Source organism: Eretmochelys imbricata, chromosome 1 (assembly GCF_965152235.1).
Source record: "Eretmochelys imbricata isolate rEreImb1 chromosome 1, rEreImb1.hap1, whole genome shotgun sequence".
NCBI lineage: Eukaryota > Metazoa > Chordata > Testudines > Cheloniidae > Eretmochelys > Eretmochelys imbricata.
In genome coordinates this window covers 46250633-46269467 of record NC_135572.1, presented here as the reverse complement: position 1 = coordinate 46269467, position 18835 = coordinate 46250633, and the positions used below count along the sequence as shown (strand labels likewise).

The 18835-nt window shown below is 43.1% G+C and overlaps 1 protein-coding gene across 6 annotated transcripts in view; it reads left to right on the top strand.

Moving 5' to 3' along the window:
• Nucleotides 1-18835, top strand: part of USP12 (ubiquitin specific peptidase 12) — a 103476-nt gene that overhangs the window by 43284 nt on the left and 41357 nt on the right. For 4 of the 6 annotated variants that reach the window (XM_077809675.1, XM_077809657.1, XM_077809667.1 and 1 more), the window contains 2 exons: nt 361-441; nt 12879-13092. In XM_077809675.1, the coding sequence (XP_077665801.1) occupies nt 361-441; nt 12879-13092 (295 nt within the window). The remainder of the gene's footprint in view (nt 1-360; nt 442-12878; nt 13093-18835) is intronic. The other 2 variants (XM_077809684.1, XM_077809693.1) reach the window with 1 other exon arrangement.

Sequence of the window (18835 nt, the reverse complement as noted above, 5' to 3'; positions counted from 1 at the left end):
TATAGTCCTCCACATTAATACATGCTACTTCAAAAGCAATTGAGCACCTGTTTTTCTTTTTAACAAGTGACTGTTGTTCATATTGGACATTTGGGACAGATTTTCAGAACGGTGGGTATGTATTTGCATGCCTCATTTGTGCATACACTGCCAGTTAGTTGTGTAACTGGCCATTTGTGTGTGCAGTTATTCACATTGACCATTGCAGAGCTGGCCTTGTATCCTGGTAGAAACTGCCATTTAATTAATTTTTCCTTCTTTAGTTACACTACATGTCTACACTGTGGACGTAGATAGAACTATAAATAGATAGAACCATAGAACCTATGAATATTAAGATTGCATTGTTTTATTTTCCAGGGCGCCAATGCCTCAGCTTTAGAGAAAGAGATTGGTCCGGAACAGTTTCCAGTCAATGAGCACTATTTTGGTTTAGTTAACGTAAGTTTCAATTAATAATTTGATTGCTTTGAAATACTAAGTGATAGAACTGAGGTGGAGCAAATTGTGTACAACACTAATATAATGTCATTGGAAAGAAATTATTGAAATCTGACTTGCTGTAAACTTAATGTTAAAAGTTAAGACTCTCATAAAGGTACAGTGTATGTGTATATATATATATATATATATATATATATATATATATATATATATATTAGAATAAATATAGAACTATTTCTCATGTTTCTTGCGTTTTACTCCTCTGTAAACTTTTACTTCTTCAGATTACTATACTCTAAAGCAGAAAAGTACATAGCATGTTGTGGTGGTTATCACAGTCTATATAAATAATTACATACAAAAAACCTTAACACATGGTTGCAGTGTTAAAGCACTCAGAAGTGTGGAAATGCCAGAACAGAGGTTGCAGTTTTTGTTGAAACTTTCAAAATATGTTCAGCCCAAAAAAGAGAGCCAGACTAGAAAATTTCAGCATATTCTCTTCAATAATAAAATTTAATTACATAACTGACAGTTGGCAAATTGTGAAAACTGCATCTCATTAGAAGAACTTCTGTAGCACTGCCTGAAGTGATATAAGAGTTTTTAAATTTTGTTTCTTGGTGATGAGGGTATTGTAAAGACAAACAGTAATATAATATAGCACCTTCACTTTGGATGGACCAGAGCGACAAGTGCTGCTCGTTTCTGCATGAGCTGCAGGAATCCACCACACAGCTGTTCTAAGCTGGTGGCAGAATCTCAGATTGGAAAAGAAGCATATTTAAATGAAAGCACAATCGATTATGTTTAAATATATGCCCTCCAAAAAAGCAAAGGGGGAAAAAATAATACATTGAAATGCTTCTGATCATTCCAAATGGAATTGCTACCATCTTGGAAACATTCTGTGTGAGACTAAGCATTGCTGCAGTTTTAAAACTGTTGGTCTGACAGCGGGGTAGGTGAGAGAGATTTGGGGGAGAGCATTTAAATCACACAGATCTGAAAACATAGCGGGTATTTTTAGTTCTCTAGTTGCAACTGAACAGATTAGAGATATTTTAAAATCGTTGTGGGTTTCAGAATATACAGTAGTAAAAAACAGATGAATAAACATAGGCCACAATGCTTTGTTTCTTAAAAAAATTGCTGTTAACAGGAATTGCTACTGTAGTGTAATCTTCTGCCTCTTGTTAGGATATGTTCCATAGATATGCTACACTTTAAGAAAGTGAGTCTGACAGTAGGGCCTTACCAAATTCATGGTCCTTTTTGTTCAATTTCACAGCCTCAGGGTTTTAAAATTGTTCAACTTCACATTTTCACATCTGAAATTTCACGGTATTGTCCTGACCCAAAAGAGGGTCATAGGGGTTGCAAAGCTGTTGTTGGGGGATTGCCACCCTCACTTCTGTGCTGCCGTCAGAGGTAGGCTCTGAAGGCAGCAGCTGTGGAGCTTCCTGTGGCTGGGGAAGTTTCCTGGAGGTGGAGATGGGTCTGATTTCCCCTGTGCTGCTGGGCGTACCGCAGCTGGGGGTTCTTAGCTGCTAGTCTGGGCCAGGCTGGGGGGGACCAGGACTTCCTCTTCCCCTGCATGGCTGCTTGGGAGGGAAATCATACCCACCTCTGGGTACTTCCCCTGAGGGCAGGAAGCTCCACAGCTGCACTGCCTTCAGAGCTGGGCTTATTCAGCTGCGGCGCTTCCTGCAACTGGAGAAGGTACCTGGAGGTGGGTCTGATCTCTTCCTCCCCCCCCCGCCACCGAGAGTGGCTGTGCAGGGGAAGAAGCCTCCACCTCCAGGAACCTTCCCCAGCTGCAGGAAGCGCTGTGGCTGCTACCTTTAGAGCCCAGCTCTGAGGGCAGCGCAGGCATGGAGCTTTCTGCAGCCATGAGAGGTACCTGGAGGTGGGTCTGATCTCCCCCTCATGAGGGGCTGTGCAGGGGAAGAGGAAGTCCTGTTCTTCTCCAGCCTGATGGACTAGCAGTTGGAGCCCACTGAATGGTAGGAGCCCCTGGCTGGCGCACCCCTCTCCCTGCCCCTTCCTCTTTCCTCCAATAGCTACATTTCATGAAGGAGGTCTGATTTCATGGCCTGTGACGTGTTTTTTTACGGCCATGAGTTTAGTAGGGCCCTATTCATAGGCCAACAAGAATGCCTGTTGATTAAATGTAATCTAGTTGTGTTCAGACCATGCATAAGTTTAAATCACCATTTTTCCTATTTCATGTAGAAGGATGAAACAGTTTCCTTTCAGCTTGGTATTAGTTTAGTTGGGAAATAATGAAACACAATTATAGTGAAGTATTGGTGCTAGCTTGTAGAACTGACAACACAATCTTACATTTGTAAACTTCTTTCCTTCAAAGTTTTCAAAAATATTCTCATCTTTATCTCAGGGGTACCATTGTATTGACAAATAGAACTGTTTCATAGTCTTTATTCTGCTTCTCTGCACAGAGAGGGTTTGTTATGTCATTGCTTGTTTACCAATAGCTCAGAATTGATTCTGTTGTGATGACCCAGTTATTTTTCATACATGCAACACTCAATAACCTTAACTTGTGTCCAGAAGTTTTGGTTAATATGTCATGATTACAGGGCCAGCTGCACCTCTGTCCCCTTTCTTGTCTCTCTGAATGCAGTCCGTCAAGTGGCTTTTGACTAATGGCTTTTCTACCTTTACCTATTTTGGGGTGGAATTCTGCAGTTCTTCCGAGACCTGGGCTGTATAGTATAATGTCTAAGGATGGTCGAGTTGTACTTGGTCCTGCTTTAGCATGTGGGGGATGAACTAGATGACCTTTTGAGGTCCCTTTCAGATGTACATTTCTATGATTCTGTATGTACCAACTAATCTTACCCAGCAGGTCTGACTGAATTTGGAAACCTGTGGTTCTTCATTTCAGGAGTCTGTGACCAGTGGTATCTGGTGATAAAACAGTCCTCTTAAAACAAAAATATTGTTTATTTTGCAATGGGAGCAAAGGATCTAGAGAAAAAAGATTTTAAAATGACAGTCTACGTGCATACTGGAGGCATACTGCCTCTGATGGTAACCTAGGCAGGCCTGACTTCAGTGGGTCCTGTCTCAATCAGGTTTTTCCAAACAACTCTTTCCTTTCTCTCTCGAGCGTTTCTGATTAAACCGGCCACAGTTCCTTTGTGCTGTGGTGTACATGGGCCTTTTCCTCTCCTGACATTGTCTCGTAACAACCCACGAGTGTTTGTGGCTCATTTAGTCCCCCATCAGACTCAGAGGCTTTGGTCATCATAGGACCTCACTCTCCATATAAATATCAAAGAAGTCTGGGCCCATCCATTTGGCTTGTATGGCATTCTTCTTTAAAGCAAAGACTTTCCAAGGAAGTTAGCCACATAGCATCCATGCTGTCAGATGGAGGAGCAGCTGTTGCCCTGGGAGACCACATCCGCATTTCTCAGGAGCATCATAGGGATTCGGACTGATAGGATTAGTAGAGACAAAAACCAGTGTTGGTGAGACCATGCTGGGGCTTTTAGTATGATGTGAGCACCATCTGTTTGATCTTGGGCAGGAGCAGAATTGGAGGGAAGGCAGACAGCAGATGTTTTGACCAATTCAGGGGGAAAGTATCCCACAGCGACCCCAGGCTATGTCCCACCACAGAACAAAAGAGCTGGCTCTATGCCAACAGGAGAGCTCTCCTGTGGCATAATAAAACCACCTCTGTGAGTAACAGAAGCTATGTCGGTGGGAGAAACTTTCCCGCCAACATAGTCCTGTCCACACTTGCACTTTTGTCAGTGTAACTTATGTTGCTCAGGAGGGGGGTGGTTTATTCACACCCCTGTGCAACGTAAGTTATGCCGACATAAGCTGTAGTGTAGACATAGCCTTAGTGCCTCCGCTGCTACTCATAGGTTTGCCAAATACGAGCAAGTTGAGACTAATGGTATGACTACACTACAGTTGCTACCGTGACACAATTATGGCGCTGTAGCATAGCTACTTCCTACATCGACAGAAGGGAGTTTTCCATCAATGTAGTTAATTCACGTCTCCAGGAGGTAGTAGAGAGGTCAATGGAAGAATTCTTCCATTGATCTGCACAGGCGGTTAGGTCAACCTAACTATATTGCACAAGGCGTGAAACTTTTCACAGCCCTGAGCAATGTAGCTAGAATGATCAAATTTTTAAGTGTAGACCTGGCCTAAGACTAGTTAGTTTCATTGCTGATATTCAGAACTCTGTGATGAACAATAAAACTGTAAATAATTTTCATGGTTCTGTCTGAGGAAATCTTGATAGTCTTTGTCCAGTAAAGTTTTTCATAATATCTTGGCTAAACTTTTTCTTAGTTTTAGATTCCTGATATCATCTGAGGGCTTGTCTACTTTTGGAACTCTACAGTGGCACAGCTGCCGAGCTGCACCGCTGTAGCGCTTCAGTGTAGATGTTACCTATGCTGATAGGAGGGGTTCTCCCTTTGACATAAGTAATCCACCTCACTGAAAGGCAGTAGCTAAGGCAACGGAAGAATTATTGTATCAACCTAGCACTGTCTACTTGGGTCATCTTAACTGTGTTGCTCAGGGGTGTGGATTTTTCATACCCCTGAGGGATGTAGCTGTATGACTTAACTCTTTAGTGTATATCTGGCCTTAGATGAAACAGTTCCATACCTTAATTTAAACTGTTACTTTGAAGGTATTACTAGCATATGGTGATCTTTTTCAGACTAGATAAACTTAGTGTGCTCTGTTTCAGAGTGGTAGCTGAGTTAGTCTTTATTAGCAAAAACAACGAGGAGTACTTGTGGCACCTTAGAGACTAACAAATTTATTTGGGCATAAGCTTTCGTGGGCTAAAACCCACTTCATCAGATGCATGGAGTGGAAAATACAATAGGCCGATATATATACACAGTACATGAAAAGATGGGAGTTGCTTTACCAAGTGGGCAATCTAATCCATATATCACTTTGTTATCCTGTTTATAGTTTCTTAGCATCTCCCAAAAATGGGAGGTCAAACTTATAGCCAGTAGCATAGGTATGGTCTTATTGTCTGTCTTCTCTACCTGTACATGTGGTTCCCCAAATGTGGTGGTCTTTGTAAATAGCACAGCTGCATAGTGAGGTCCTAGTTCATACTGGCATTCCTAGGTGCTATGATAATACAAATAATAATATGAATAATTAACATTTAGCTTGCTACTTACAGTTGTCTCCTTGTCTCTCAAAATGGATTGGATAGAGAGACTCTGAAAAGCTGAGAGTCAGTCTGCTTTTATTTCCTTCCATAAATGTATAATTTTACATTAATTTATATTGAATTTCATCTCTTTCAGTTTGGCCCAGAGCTTTAATGTCACTCTGCATTTTGGTTCTCTGTCCTTCTACATGTTTTACTCTCCCAATTAATATGTCACCAGTCTGTATGCTTTTTCGATCTGAAAATTGTGAAACCTTTTATCTACAACTTTGTTGCCCTGATTTCTGTAGGAAATTTTGAAAGGCATATTTGAAATTCACTGATTTAATTAAAAATGTTAATTTTATATTTAAACAAAAATTCAGTTGTCTTGGATATTCTTGATTATAATGTGATCAGTATATTTCATGTAATATTAAAAACTTTGAGCTATTGCAAGCAGCCTTTCCTGGAGAATAATCTTGGGGGTGGAAACTGGGTTTGGTTTTGTTTTCGTTTTTTTAAATGGGCTGTGTTCATCCTGATTACCTATATTCTAAATTGTAGGAGCTGTGACTCTTTAAAGCATTTAGCAATAGATACGTATTCTATGAATAATTGTACTTGAAATCAACTGAAAATCTGGAAACCAGATGTCTGTCTTTGGTCTCCAATTTTTTGACTGCATTGTATATGGTGGTTTTGTTGATCATGCAGTCCCAAAGGAGAGCTGCCAAAGGCAGTCACTTTCCCCATACTCCCAAAGCAATGACTAAGGAACTTTTAGACCATTCTCGGTTGAGAACATGGTCTCAACTTGTCCCTAGATAACTGTTTGTATTAGTGGCTTTATGATATAGTACATCCCTATAGTTTGAAACCAGCTACTAACGTGCACTAATACATAACATTTTCATGAATTACTTTGATAATGGAGTGGAGAATATGTTTATAAAATTTGTAGATGACATGAAGCTGAGAGGGATCACAAGCACTTCAGAGAACAGAATTAGAATTCCAAAGAACCTTGATAAATTGAAGAATTTGTCTGAAATAAACAAGATGAAATTCAATAAAAACGTGCAAAGTATTCAAATGCACAAATACAAAATGGGGAATAGCTGGCTAGGCAGTAGCACTGCAGAAAAGGGTCTAGGGGTTATAGTAGATCACAAATAGAATGAGAGTCATCAGTATGATGCCATTGCAAAAAAAAAAAAAAAAAGGCTAATATTCTGTGATCTATTAGCAGGAGTATTGTATGTAAGACATGGGAGGTAATTGTTGTGCTGTACTTGGCACTGGTAAGACCACAGCTGGAATAGTGTATCCAGTTTTGGGTACCACACTTTAGGAAAGAGGTGAACTAACTGAAAAGAGTCCAGAGGAGAGCAACAAAAATGATAAAAGGTTTAGAAAGCATGACCTATGAGAAAAGATTAAAAAAATAGAGTATATTTATCCTTTAGGAAAAAAGGAGGTAGGTGGGGGTTGCTGATAAGTCTTCAGTTATGGTAAGGGCTGTTATAATGACGATGATCAATTTTTCTCTATGTCCACAGAAGGTAGGACAAGAAGTTTCTGGCTTAATGTGCAGCAAAGGAGGTTTAGGTTAGATATTAGAAAAGCCTTTCTAACGATAAGGATAGTTAACTACTGGAATAGGTTGCCGAGACAGTTTGTGGAATCCTTCTCATTAGAGGTTTTTAAGAGCATGTTAGACAATGCCTATCAGGGGTAGTCTTAGGGTATGTCTACACTACGAAATTAGGTCGAATTTATAGACGTCGGTTTTTTAGAAATAGCTTTTACATAGTCTATTGTGTGTGTCCCCACACAAAATGCTCTAAGTGCATTAACTTGGTGGAGTGCTTCCACAGTACCGAGGCTAGCGTCGACTTCCAGAGTGTTGCACTGTGGGTAGCTATCCAACAGTTCCCGCAGTCTCCGCTGCCGATTGGAATTCTGGGTTGAGATCCCAATGCCTGATGGGGCAAAAAACATTGTTGCGGGTGGTTCTGGGTACATGTCATCAGGCCCTCCCTCCCTCCCTCTCTCTGTGAAAGCAACGACAGACAATGGTTTCACGCCTTTTTTCCTGAGTTACCTGTGCAGATGCCATACCACGGCAAGCATGGAGCCCGCTCAGCTCACTGTCACCGTATGTCTCCTGGGTGCTGGCAGACGCGGTACTGCATTGCTACACAGCAGCAGCAACCCATTGCCTTGTGGCAGCAGACTGTGCAATAGGCCTGAAAACCATCCTCCTCATGTCCGAGGTGCTCCTGGCCACCTCGGTAAGGTCGGTCAGGAGCGCCTGGGCAGATACGGGTGCAGGGACTAAATTAGGAGTGACTCGACCAGGTCATTCTCTTCAGTCCAACAGGCAGTCCTATTGTACCATCTTCTGCCGAGCAGCCGGGAGATGTGGATGGCTTGCAGTCCTTCTGCACCGTCTGCTGCCAGCCAAAGATGTAAAAGATAGATGGAGTGGATCAAAACAAGAAATAGACCAGATTTGTTTTGTATTCATTTGCTCCCCCCTCCCTGCCTCCCTCCGTGAAGTCCTGCTTGAAATACCAGAGGGAGGGATAGCTTAGTGGGTTGAGCATTGGCCTGCTAAACCCAGAGTTTTGAGTTCAGTCCTTGAGGGGACCATTCTGTGTGACCCCTGTTTTTGTTTCTCCTTGGTGTAAAGCCACCCCCTTTGTTGATTTTAATTCCCTGTAAGCCAACCCTGTAAGCCATGTCGTCAGTCGCCCCTCCCTCCATCAGAGCAACGGCAGACAATCGTTCCGTGCCTTTTCTCTGTGCAGACGCCATACCACAGCAAGCATGGAGCCCGTTCAGATCGCTTTGGCAATTAGGAACACATTAAACACCACGCATGTTATCCAGCTGTATATGCAGCACCAGAACCTGGCAAAGCGAAACCGGACGAGTAGGCGATGGCAGCGCGGTGACGAGAGGATGACAACATGGACACAGACTTCTCTCAAAGCACGGGCCCTGGCAATGCAGGCATCATGGTGCTAATGGGGCAGGTTCATGCGGTGGAACGCCGATTCTGGACCCGGGAAATAAGCACAGGCTGGTGGAACTGCACAGTGTTGCAGGTCTGGGACGATTCACAGTGGTTGCGAAACTTTCGTATGCGTAAGGATACTCCCATGGAACTTTGTGACTTGTTTTCCCCTGTCCTGAAGCACATGAATACCAAGATGAGAGCAGCCCTCACAGTTGAGAATCATAGAATAGAATCATAGAATATCAGGGTTGGAAGGGACCCCTGAAGGTCATCTAGTCCAACCCCCTGCTCGAAGCAGGACCAATTCCCAGTTAAATCATCCCAGCCAGGGCTTTGTCAAGCCTGACCTTAAAAACTTCCAAGGAAGGAGATTCCACCACCTCCCTAGGCAACGCGTGGCATATAGCCCTGTGGAAGCTTGCAACGCCAGACAGCTACCGGTCAGTCGGGAATCAATTTGGAATGGGCAAATCTACTGTGGGGGCTGCTGTGATGCAAGTAGCCCACGCAATCAAAGATCTGCCGATATCTAGGGTAGTGACCCTGGGAAATGTGCAGGTCATAGTGGATGGCTTTGCTGCAATGGGATTCCCTAACTGTGGTGGGGCCATAGACGGAACCCATATCCCTATCTTGGCACCGAAGCACCAAGCCGGCGAGTACATAAACTGCAAGAGGTCCTTTTCAATAGTGCTGCAAGCACTGGTGGATCACAAGGGACATTTCACCAACATCAACCTGCGATGGCCGGGAAAGGTACATGACGCTCGCATCTTCAGGAACTCTGGTCTGTTTCAAAAGCTGCAGGAAGGGACTTTATTCCCAGACCAGAAAATAACCGTTGGGGATGTTGAAATGCCTATATGTATCCTTGGGGACCCAGCCTACCCCTTAATGCCATGGCTCATGAAGCCATACACAGGCAGCCTGGACAGTAGTCAGGAGCTGTTCAACTACAGGCTGAGCAAGTGCAGAATGGTTGTAGAATGTGCATTTGGACGTTTAAAGGCGAGTTGGCGCAGTTTACTGACTCGCTTAGACCTCAGCGAAACCAATATTCCCACTGTTATTACTGCTTGCTGTGTGCTCCACAATATCTGTGAGAGTAAGGGGGAGACGTTTATGGTGGGGTGGGAGATTGAGGCAAATCGCCTGGCCGCTGATTACGTGCAGCCAGACACCAGGGCGGTTAGAAGAGCACAGGAGGGCGTGGTGCGTATCCGAGAAGCTTTGAAAACCAGTTTCATGACTGGCCATGCTACAGTGTGAAAGTTCTGTTTGTTTCTCCTTGATGAAACCCCCCGCCCCTTGGTTCACTCTACTTCCCTGTAAGCTAACCACCCTCCCCTCGTCCCTTTGATCACTGCTTGCAGAGGCAATAAAGTCATTGTTGCTTCACATATATGCATTCTTTATTAATTCATCACACAAATAGGGGGATAACTACCAAGGTAGCCCAGGAGGGGTGGTGGAGGAGAGGAGCGCCAGGAAGAGTGGTGGAGGAGGGAAGGACAAGGCCACACAGCACTTTAAAAGTTTAAAACTTATTGAATGCCAGCCTTCTGTTGCTTGGGCAATCCTCTGGGGTGGAGTGGCTGAGTGGCCGGAGTCCCCCCCACTGCATTCTTGGGCATCGGGGTGAGGAGGCTATGGAATTTGAGGAGGAGGGCGGTTGATTACACAGGGGCTGTAGCGGCGGTCTGTGCTCCAGCTGCCTTTCCTGCAGCTCAACCATACGCTGGATTATATTAGTTTGATCCTCCAGCAGCCTCAGCATTGAATCCTGCCTCCTCTCATCACGCTGCCGCCACCTTTCAGCTTCAGCTCTCTCTTCAGCCCGCCACTTCTCCTCCCGGTCATTTTGTGCTTTCCTGCAGTCTGACGTTGTCTGCATCCACGCATTCGTCTGTGCTCTGTCAGTGTGGGAGGACAGCATGAGCTCAGAGAACATTTCATCACGAGTGCTTTTTTTTTTGCCTTCTAATCTTCACTAACCTCTGGGAAGGGGAAGATCCTGCGATCCTTGAAACACATGCAGCTGGTGGAGAAAAAAAGGGACAGTGGTATTTACAAAGACACATTTTCTAGAACAGTGGGTACACTCTTTCTCGGTAAACCTTGCTGTTAACATTACATACATAGCACATGTGCTTTCGTTCCAAGGTCACATTTTGCCTCCCCACACCATGTGGCTAGCCCCTCCGCCCTCCCCGTGGCTAAGAGCGGGGAACATTTCTGTTCAGCCACAGGCAAACAGCCCAGCAGGAACGTCCCCTTAAGAAAAGCACCCTATTTCAACCAGGTGACCATGAATGATATCACTCTCCTGAGGATAACACAGAGAGATAAAGAACGGATGTTGTTTAAATGCCAACAACCATACACTGCAATGCTTTGTTCTACAATGATTCCAGAGTACGTGCTACTGGCCTGGTGTGGTAAAGTGTCCTACCATGGTGGATGGAATAAGGCTGCCCTCCCCAGAAACGTTTAGCAAAGGCTGTGGGAGTACATCCAGGAGAGCCGCAAATGCCAGGGCAAATTAATCATTAAACATGCTTGCTTTTAAACCATGTATAGTATTTTAAAAGGTACACTCACTGGAGGTCCCTTCTCTGCCTGGCGGGTCCGGGAGGCAGCCTTGGGTGGGTTCGGGGCGGGGTACTGGCTCCAGGTCCAGGGTGAGAAACAGTTCCTGGCTGTCGGGATAACCAGTTTCTCCGCTTGCTTGCTGTGAGCTGTCTACAACTTCATCATCATCATCTTCTTCCTCGTCCCCAAAACCTGCTTCCCTGTTGCCTCCATCTCCATTGAAGAAGTCGAAGAACATGGCTGGGGTAGTGGTGGCCGAACCCCCTAAAATTGCATGCAGCTCGTCATAGAAGCGGCATGTTTTGGGCTCTGACCCGGAGCGGCCGTTCGCCTCTCTGGTTTTCTGGTAGGCTTGCCTCAGCTCCTTCAGTTTCACGTGGCACTGCTTCGGGTCCCTGTTATGGCCTCTGTCCTTCATGCCCTGGAAGATTTTGACAAAGGTTTTGGCATTTCGAAAACTGGAACGGAGTTCTGATAGCACGGATTCCTCTCCCCATACAGCGATCAGATCCCGTACCTCCCGTTCGGTCCATGCTGGAGCTCTTCTGCGTTTCTGGGACTCCATCATGGTCACCTCTGCTGATGAGCTCTGCACTCACCTGGAGCTTGCCACGCTGGCCAAACAGGAAATTGAAATTCAAAAGTTGGCGGGCCTTTTCCTGTCTACCTGGCCAGTACATCTGAGTTGAGAGTGCTGTCCAGAGCGGTCACAAAGGAGCACTCTGGGATAGCTCCTGGACCCCAATACCGTTTAATTGCGTCCACAGTACCCCAAATTCGACCTGGCAGGGCCGATTTCAGCGCTAATCCCCTTGTCGGGGGTGGAGTAAGGAAATCTATTTTAAGAGCCCTTTAAGTCGAAAAAAAGGGCTTCGTCATGTGGACGGGTACAGGGTTAAATCAATTTAATGCTGCTAAATTCGACCTCAACTCCTAGTGTAGACCAGGGCTTAGGTATTCATGGTCCTGCTTCAGCTCAGGAGGATGAACTTGAGGACCCTTCCAGCCCTACATTTCTATGATTCTACAATTTATATGATGAAAATAGCATTTTGCGTTTTTAAAATGCTGTACAAATATTGACTGCATTTCACAGAATCTATGTGTGGCAGATATACGATGTTCCCTTTTTACAGATGGGGAGACTTGCCCAGGACCATGCATTTTTCTCGAAGACCCACCTACCTTTCCCATGAAGAATTTCAGCTATAAACACGACATTACACTCTGTTCTTCATTGTACTGAGTGGTGTTTTGACTGATATATGTGGCAGAGAATCTCATTTTTTCAGTTTACTCTTTATACTGTGTTGTATACATTTTTGGCACTAGGTAAATACTGAGCACTTACTGAATACTTTTACAGTTCTACAGCACTGTAAAGCATTGATAACACATACATACCCCAGTTATTACAAACAGGAAAACGCAATCTAGTATCAGTTAAAAATATCTGGAGTGCTCCCCATTATTTATGTTGCCACCTGAGATTCTTTACTGTCTGAAAATCAACAAGAAATGCCTTCCAGAAAATTTGCCCTTGCTTGTGCGTTTATATTTAGTTTTGTTTTTTTTTAACCTTGCATCACTGTAGAAATACAATACAAGGTAATATTTTTTTTTCTTATTTTATAGTTTGGGAACACATGCTACTGCAATTCAGTTCTTCAGGCACTTTATTTTTGTCGACCATTTCGAGAAAAAGTCCTAGCATACAAGAGTCAACCCCGAAAAAAAGAGACCCTTCTTACATGCTTAGCTGATCTCTTCCACAGCATAGCTACACAGAAGAAAAAAGTTGGAGTAATACCTCCGAAGAAGTTTATAACAAGATTACGGAAAGAAAATGGTACCTTCTTAATTTTTCTTTTATTCTGTGTATACTAATTACATCAATTGTGATTTAATACTGAAATTGAAAGGTTGACATTTTTTTTATATGTAAAATATATTTGCTAAGTACAATAGGAACGCTTGATGCTGTAAAAGACAGAAAAGACGACACACATGCTGAATAAGTTCTCACAACACATTTTTTGGTGGCCTCAGAGTGCGGCCACCAACTCTTGCTGGTGGCCGCTATGACATTTTTTCCCTAAAATACTTAATTAACTTTAGGAAAAACAAATAAATATGCACATATACATGTCCAAAACACAGTACCGTATATGCTCGTTCATAAGCCGAATATTTTTGGGAAGTGGCACCACTTTCTGCAGCTCCCATTGGCTGGGAACGGCAAACCGCGGCCACTGGGAGCTGAGGAGCTCTGTGCCTGTGAATGCTCCAGGTAAACAAAACGTCTCGACCCGCCAGTAGCTTACCCTGACGGGCCAGGAGCCAAAGTTTGCCAACCCCTGAAATATAGGGTCGGCTTATGAAAGGGTCATACAGTTTTTACTATTTTTACGTCTCCATCTTGGGGGGTCGGCTTATAAACAAATGGGCTAATGAGCGAGTATATACGGTAATTTATGTAGGTTTGTTTTTTTGCAGACTCAATACTAAAAATAATGTACAGTTGTGTCTATTCTTTACTGGACCTAAACAGAATAGAAACACAAATAAGGTGTTTTGCATGTTGTTGTTTTGCTGTTTTGGTTGTTCTTGTTTTTTAGATTTGATAGCTTATAAACCTGCTTCTGTGAAAAGAGATATTCGTATGCTTGTTGATATCACTTTTCACAGCAGCAGACTGGTTAGCTAGCTGGGAGGCAGTGAAAAGTGATATTAACAAACATACAAATATTGCTTTTCACAGCAGACTTACTCAGCCCTGTCAAGCCAGGGGACAAATTAAACCTTGGATGGTGAGGTGGGAAGGGAGGCAGTGGGCAGGGGCTCTGGAACAATTTTTGTAGTGGTCGTGCTGAGAACCATTGAAATCCTGTACATGATAGAAACCCTTCAAGCCAGGGGGTGCACCGGGGGAGTGGTGAGCCCGAAGCCCTGTGATCAGGGTTTGGAGCCTGCCCACACCAACCCAGGGCTAAAACTGGAAGCCTGAGCCCCACCACCCCCAGGAAGGTGGAGAACTCACAACCTCTGTCTGCTCCTCCGGCAGTTGTGGATCCTGAGAGGGTCACGGCCCAACCCCTCCTGGCAGCCCCAGAGGAGGGGCTGCTGCTTTGCCCCTTCCCCCATCACTGCCCAGAAGCCTGGCCACAAGAAAAGCCCCAGTGGCCACATTTGAGAAATACTTTGGCCTTCTTGAGGCAATGTCTCCCCTCCCCACCCCCTTCCCCCGTCTCATACAGAACTGAGCCCAGGCAGTGTTTAGCAAATATTGGAGGCAGTGTGGAATTTGTAGATTTTTGTCAAAAATCGCTGTTTCAAAGCTTTTGTTCTTGCTGTTTGTCTCACATCTGTGTTTGTTTCTGTAGTATAGTGATTATCATGTTTGGCTAACACACAAAAGGGCCCTGCTTCAAAACTGGGCAGAGGCACAGTTTCTTTTGCCAGGTTTCAGAGTAACAGCCGTGTTAGTCTGTATTCACAAAAAGAAAAGGAGCACCTTAGAGACTAACCAATTTATTTGAGCATGAGCTTTCGTGAGCTACAGCTCACTTCATCGGATGCATACCGTGGAAACTGCAGAAGACATTATATACACACAGAGACCATGAAACAATACCTCCTCCCACTCCACTGTCCTGCTGGTAATAGCTTATCTAAAGTGATCATCAAGTTGGGCCATTTCCAGCACAAATCCAGGTTTTCTCACTCTCCGCCCTCCCCCCCCCCACACACACAAACTCACTCTCCTGCTGGTAATAGCCCATCCAAAGTGACCACTCTCTTCACAATGTGTATGATAATCAAGGTGGGCCATTTCCTGCACAAATCCAGGTTCTCTCACCCCCTCACCCCCCTCCAGAAACCACACACACAAACTCACTCTCCTGCTGGTAATAGCTTATCCAAAGTGACCACTCTCCCTACAATGTGCATGATAATCAAGTTGGGCCATTTCCAGCACAAATCCAGGTTTTCTCACCCCCCCACCCCCATACACACACAAACTCACTCTCATGCTGGTAATAGCTCATCCAAAGTGACCACTCTCCCTACATGTCTACAATGTGCATGGTAATCAAGGTGGGCCATTTCCAGCACAAATCCAGGCTCTCTCCCCCCCTTCCCCCCCCCCCCGGAAACACACACACACACACACAAACTCACTCTCCTGTTTGTGTTTGTGTGTGTGTTTCCGGGGAGGAGGGGTGAGAGAGCCTGGATTTGTGCTGGAAATGGCCCACCTTGATTATCAAGCACATTGTAGGGAGAGTGGTCACTTTGGATAAGCTATTACCAGCAGGAGAGTGAGTTTGTGTGTGTGGTTTCTGGAGGGGGGTGAGGGGGTGAGAGAACCTGGATTTGTGCAGGAAATGGCCCACCTTGATTATCATACACATTGTGAAGAGAGTGGTCACTTTGGATGGGCTGTTACCAGCAGGAGAGTGAGTTTGTGTGTGGGGGGGGGAGGGCGGAGGGTGAGAAAACCTGGATTTGTGCTGGAAATGGCCCAACTTGATGATCACTTTAGATAAGCTATTACCAGCAGGACAGTGGAGTGGGAGGAGGTATTGTTTCATGGTCTCTGTGTGTATATAATGTCTTCTGCAGTTTCCATGGTATGCATCCGATGAAGTGAGCTGTAGCTCACGAAAGCTCATGCTCAAATAAATTGGTTAGTCTCTAAGGTGCCACAAGTACTCCTTTTCTTTTGCCAGAAGCTGGGAATGGGTGACAGGATGGATCACTTGATGATTACCTGTTCTGTTCATTCCCTCTGAAGCATCTGGTGTTGGTCACTGTCGGAAGACAGGATACTGGGCTAGATGGACCTTTGGTTGGACCCAGAATGGCCATTCTTTTGTCTCAGTTCATATGTTAAAATCAAATAATCTGAAACTTTCTGTTGTTCCAGAATGTTAGTGCTTATTAGTAAGAATATTACTAATTAAATGAAATAATTAAAGTGTGAAGTGAGCCCTGAAGGTCTGTCTTTCCATGTTAAGGCTTTGACTGGAAAATTATAGCTTAAATTTAGTTCGGTTCATGTTTATATAACACTTAGGACTTAACATTTCTATTCAGGATTAATATACTCTTCTTTAAAAATTAGTAACCCTTCCAGTAATTATCCTAGTGCCATGGACACGCCTAATTTCATATATTTAACACTTCCTATTTGGTATTTGTAATGCTTGTTGATTAGGACGGTTCATGAAATAATTCTGTGTAGTAAAATATAATTAAATCCTTTAATAGATCTGCTACTTGATTTGGAGGAAATATAAAATAATGCTTGTAAATTGTACATTTTATTTAAATTAATTACAGGTTGTCTTTCAATAAAAACTTCCGTGCTTGGTTTACACAAGTTAAATATGGCAACACTTTCATATAGTAGAAATTTTCATACCTGTATAATCCATCCTGGGTCATATTTCCAAATGTTTTTCACGTATTCAAATATTATGAAGATGCATAATAAAGACAAACTACTCTAGGATAGCATAACAATTTATTTCAAGCCTTGAGTGAATTTACTGCTCATGAAAGATGCTAGATTTTTCAGACCTGGAAGATGATCTGTTTATCAATAGAGCAGTTTATAGCATAGGTAGTAGTGTTGTGCAAGCTTTCTCACACCAGTGAGTCTTAAATCTGAAGAAGGGTGACTGTTTTTAAAGGTGAGAGAATAGTTCAATCTCCATGCCATTTAACTCTTGGCAATTCTGCTGAGACTGCCATCAAAGGTGATAACTATAATGGTATTTTAAGTGTACATATCATAAAACACCATCATCTCACTCATCAAACACATCAACTTTAATCACTGTTGACTTTGGGATTTATTCAAATGGGGATTTAGAAGTAAAAAAGACTCTATATTCCATGGGAGGTGCCTGCTGGGGCTCGGGGCTTCAGCCCAGCGCCTGCTGAAGCCCCGGCAGGCACGTCCCGGTTCTCGAACTTCTGAAGATTGTTGTATGCAGCTCAGAGGTTCAGTAAGTTTGGCCATCCCTGGTATAGACTTATAGGAGACAATTGCTGAATTGCCAGGTGGCTGATTATGTACACTGAAGTATTAACTACTCTGATGAATTAACTTTTTTAAAAAGTACATCCATGAATAACTTTCTTGATAGCTACAATGGAGAATTCTTTATAAAAATATGTCTCCTAGGAATAGTAGATTTATGTTTGTATTGATATACAATACATGAAAGAGGATACACACAAAGAAAAACCCAGTCTGGATTCTACTCTCATTAAGTAAGACCAATCACTCATGAGGAGTTTTATATCCTCACAGCTGTCATATCAAGACTCTTTCTGTGCTCAGAATCTCTTACCTCTATATCATTTCTAGACTCTATTACATTAAAATACATACTGTACAGTATATGGTAATAAGAGTTTAAAACCTGACATGCTTCAAGTTTGCAGTTTCTATTTCCTTTTGTTTCGATCACTCCTAATCCTTGAATTAAATAATGGCAAAATCATCTGTGGGATTAGATCCACTGTGCTTAATATCAGACTGTTGACTGGACATTAACTACACTGGAATCTGGATGCAATACTGCTAAGAACCTCTGAGACAAGCCTTTTACCTTCAGGGGACTTGAAATACTTGTTATGCCACCTCATTAAAATATTCAATTAAATAGAGACATTTGGGCTGGTTTGATCTGGGATCTAGTTTATTTTCAACTCTGAAAAGTAGAGTTGTGTCTTGTCCTGGAAGCTGCTTGGTTTGTAGATGATCTGTGACACTTTTTACTTTAGACCCTCTTAGTGATCTAGAATCAAACTAGCAATTTTTCCCTATTCCAGATGATGTTGTTGTTTTTTTTCTTTTCAGACTCCCTAAAATAGGCTAGCCAAATTTCCATGTATCTTCAAATATACTCTCCTCAGATGTAGGCTTGATTGTAGTAGCACCATATTAAACTGATGACACATTTTTGTTCGTCTTTCTATTTATGGTACCATTCCTTCACTTATGGGCTAACATTTGCTCTATATTCTTGGACTAAGAACAAGTTGCAACTTGTAATTTGTTAGGTAGAAACACAATTTCTGCTATGTAATCAATATATAGAGCCCCATTGGAGGAATTGCATGATTAGTTATGCAGGCATAGAATATTTTTGATTTGGTAATTAAGGTGAATGTGCAATTCCTTTGAGTCAACTACTGCTCAAAAGGGAGAACAAATTTGGTGGTTGGCTGTCACTGCTCCTGTCCACTTTGAGTCTTGGGCTAAGTCCTTTTAGCCATATGTAGACAAGGGACCTGCGGCTACCACCATTTTTAAAATAGTTTTATATTTTTAATAGTTAGATGATATTCATTAAAAATACTGACATCTGTAGGGGCCTTGTTTATTATAATGTTTTCATTATTGCTAGCATTTATGGAGTCGCACTTGTGATAGTAATTAAAAACAAAAACCTTGCACTTTTGTAGATTTGGCCTTTGAGGCCATAGTGGTCATATTCTTCCTCTGATGAAGGTAGAATCAGGAAACGTTTCTCTGTTCAAAGCTGTGTGTCTGCTTTGACTGAACCAACCTA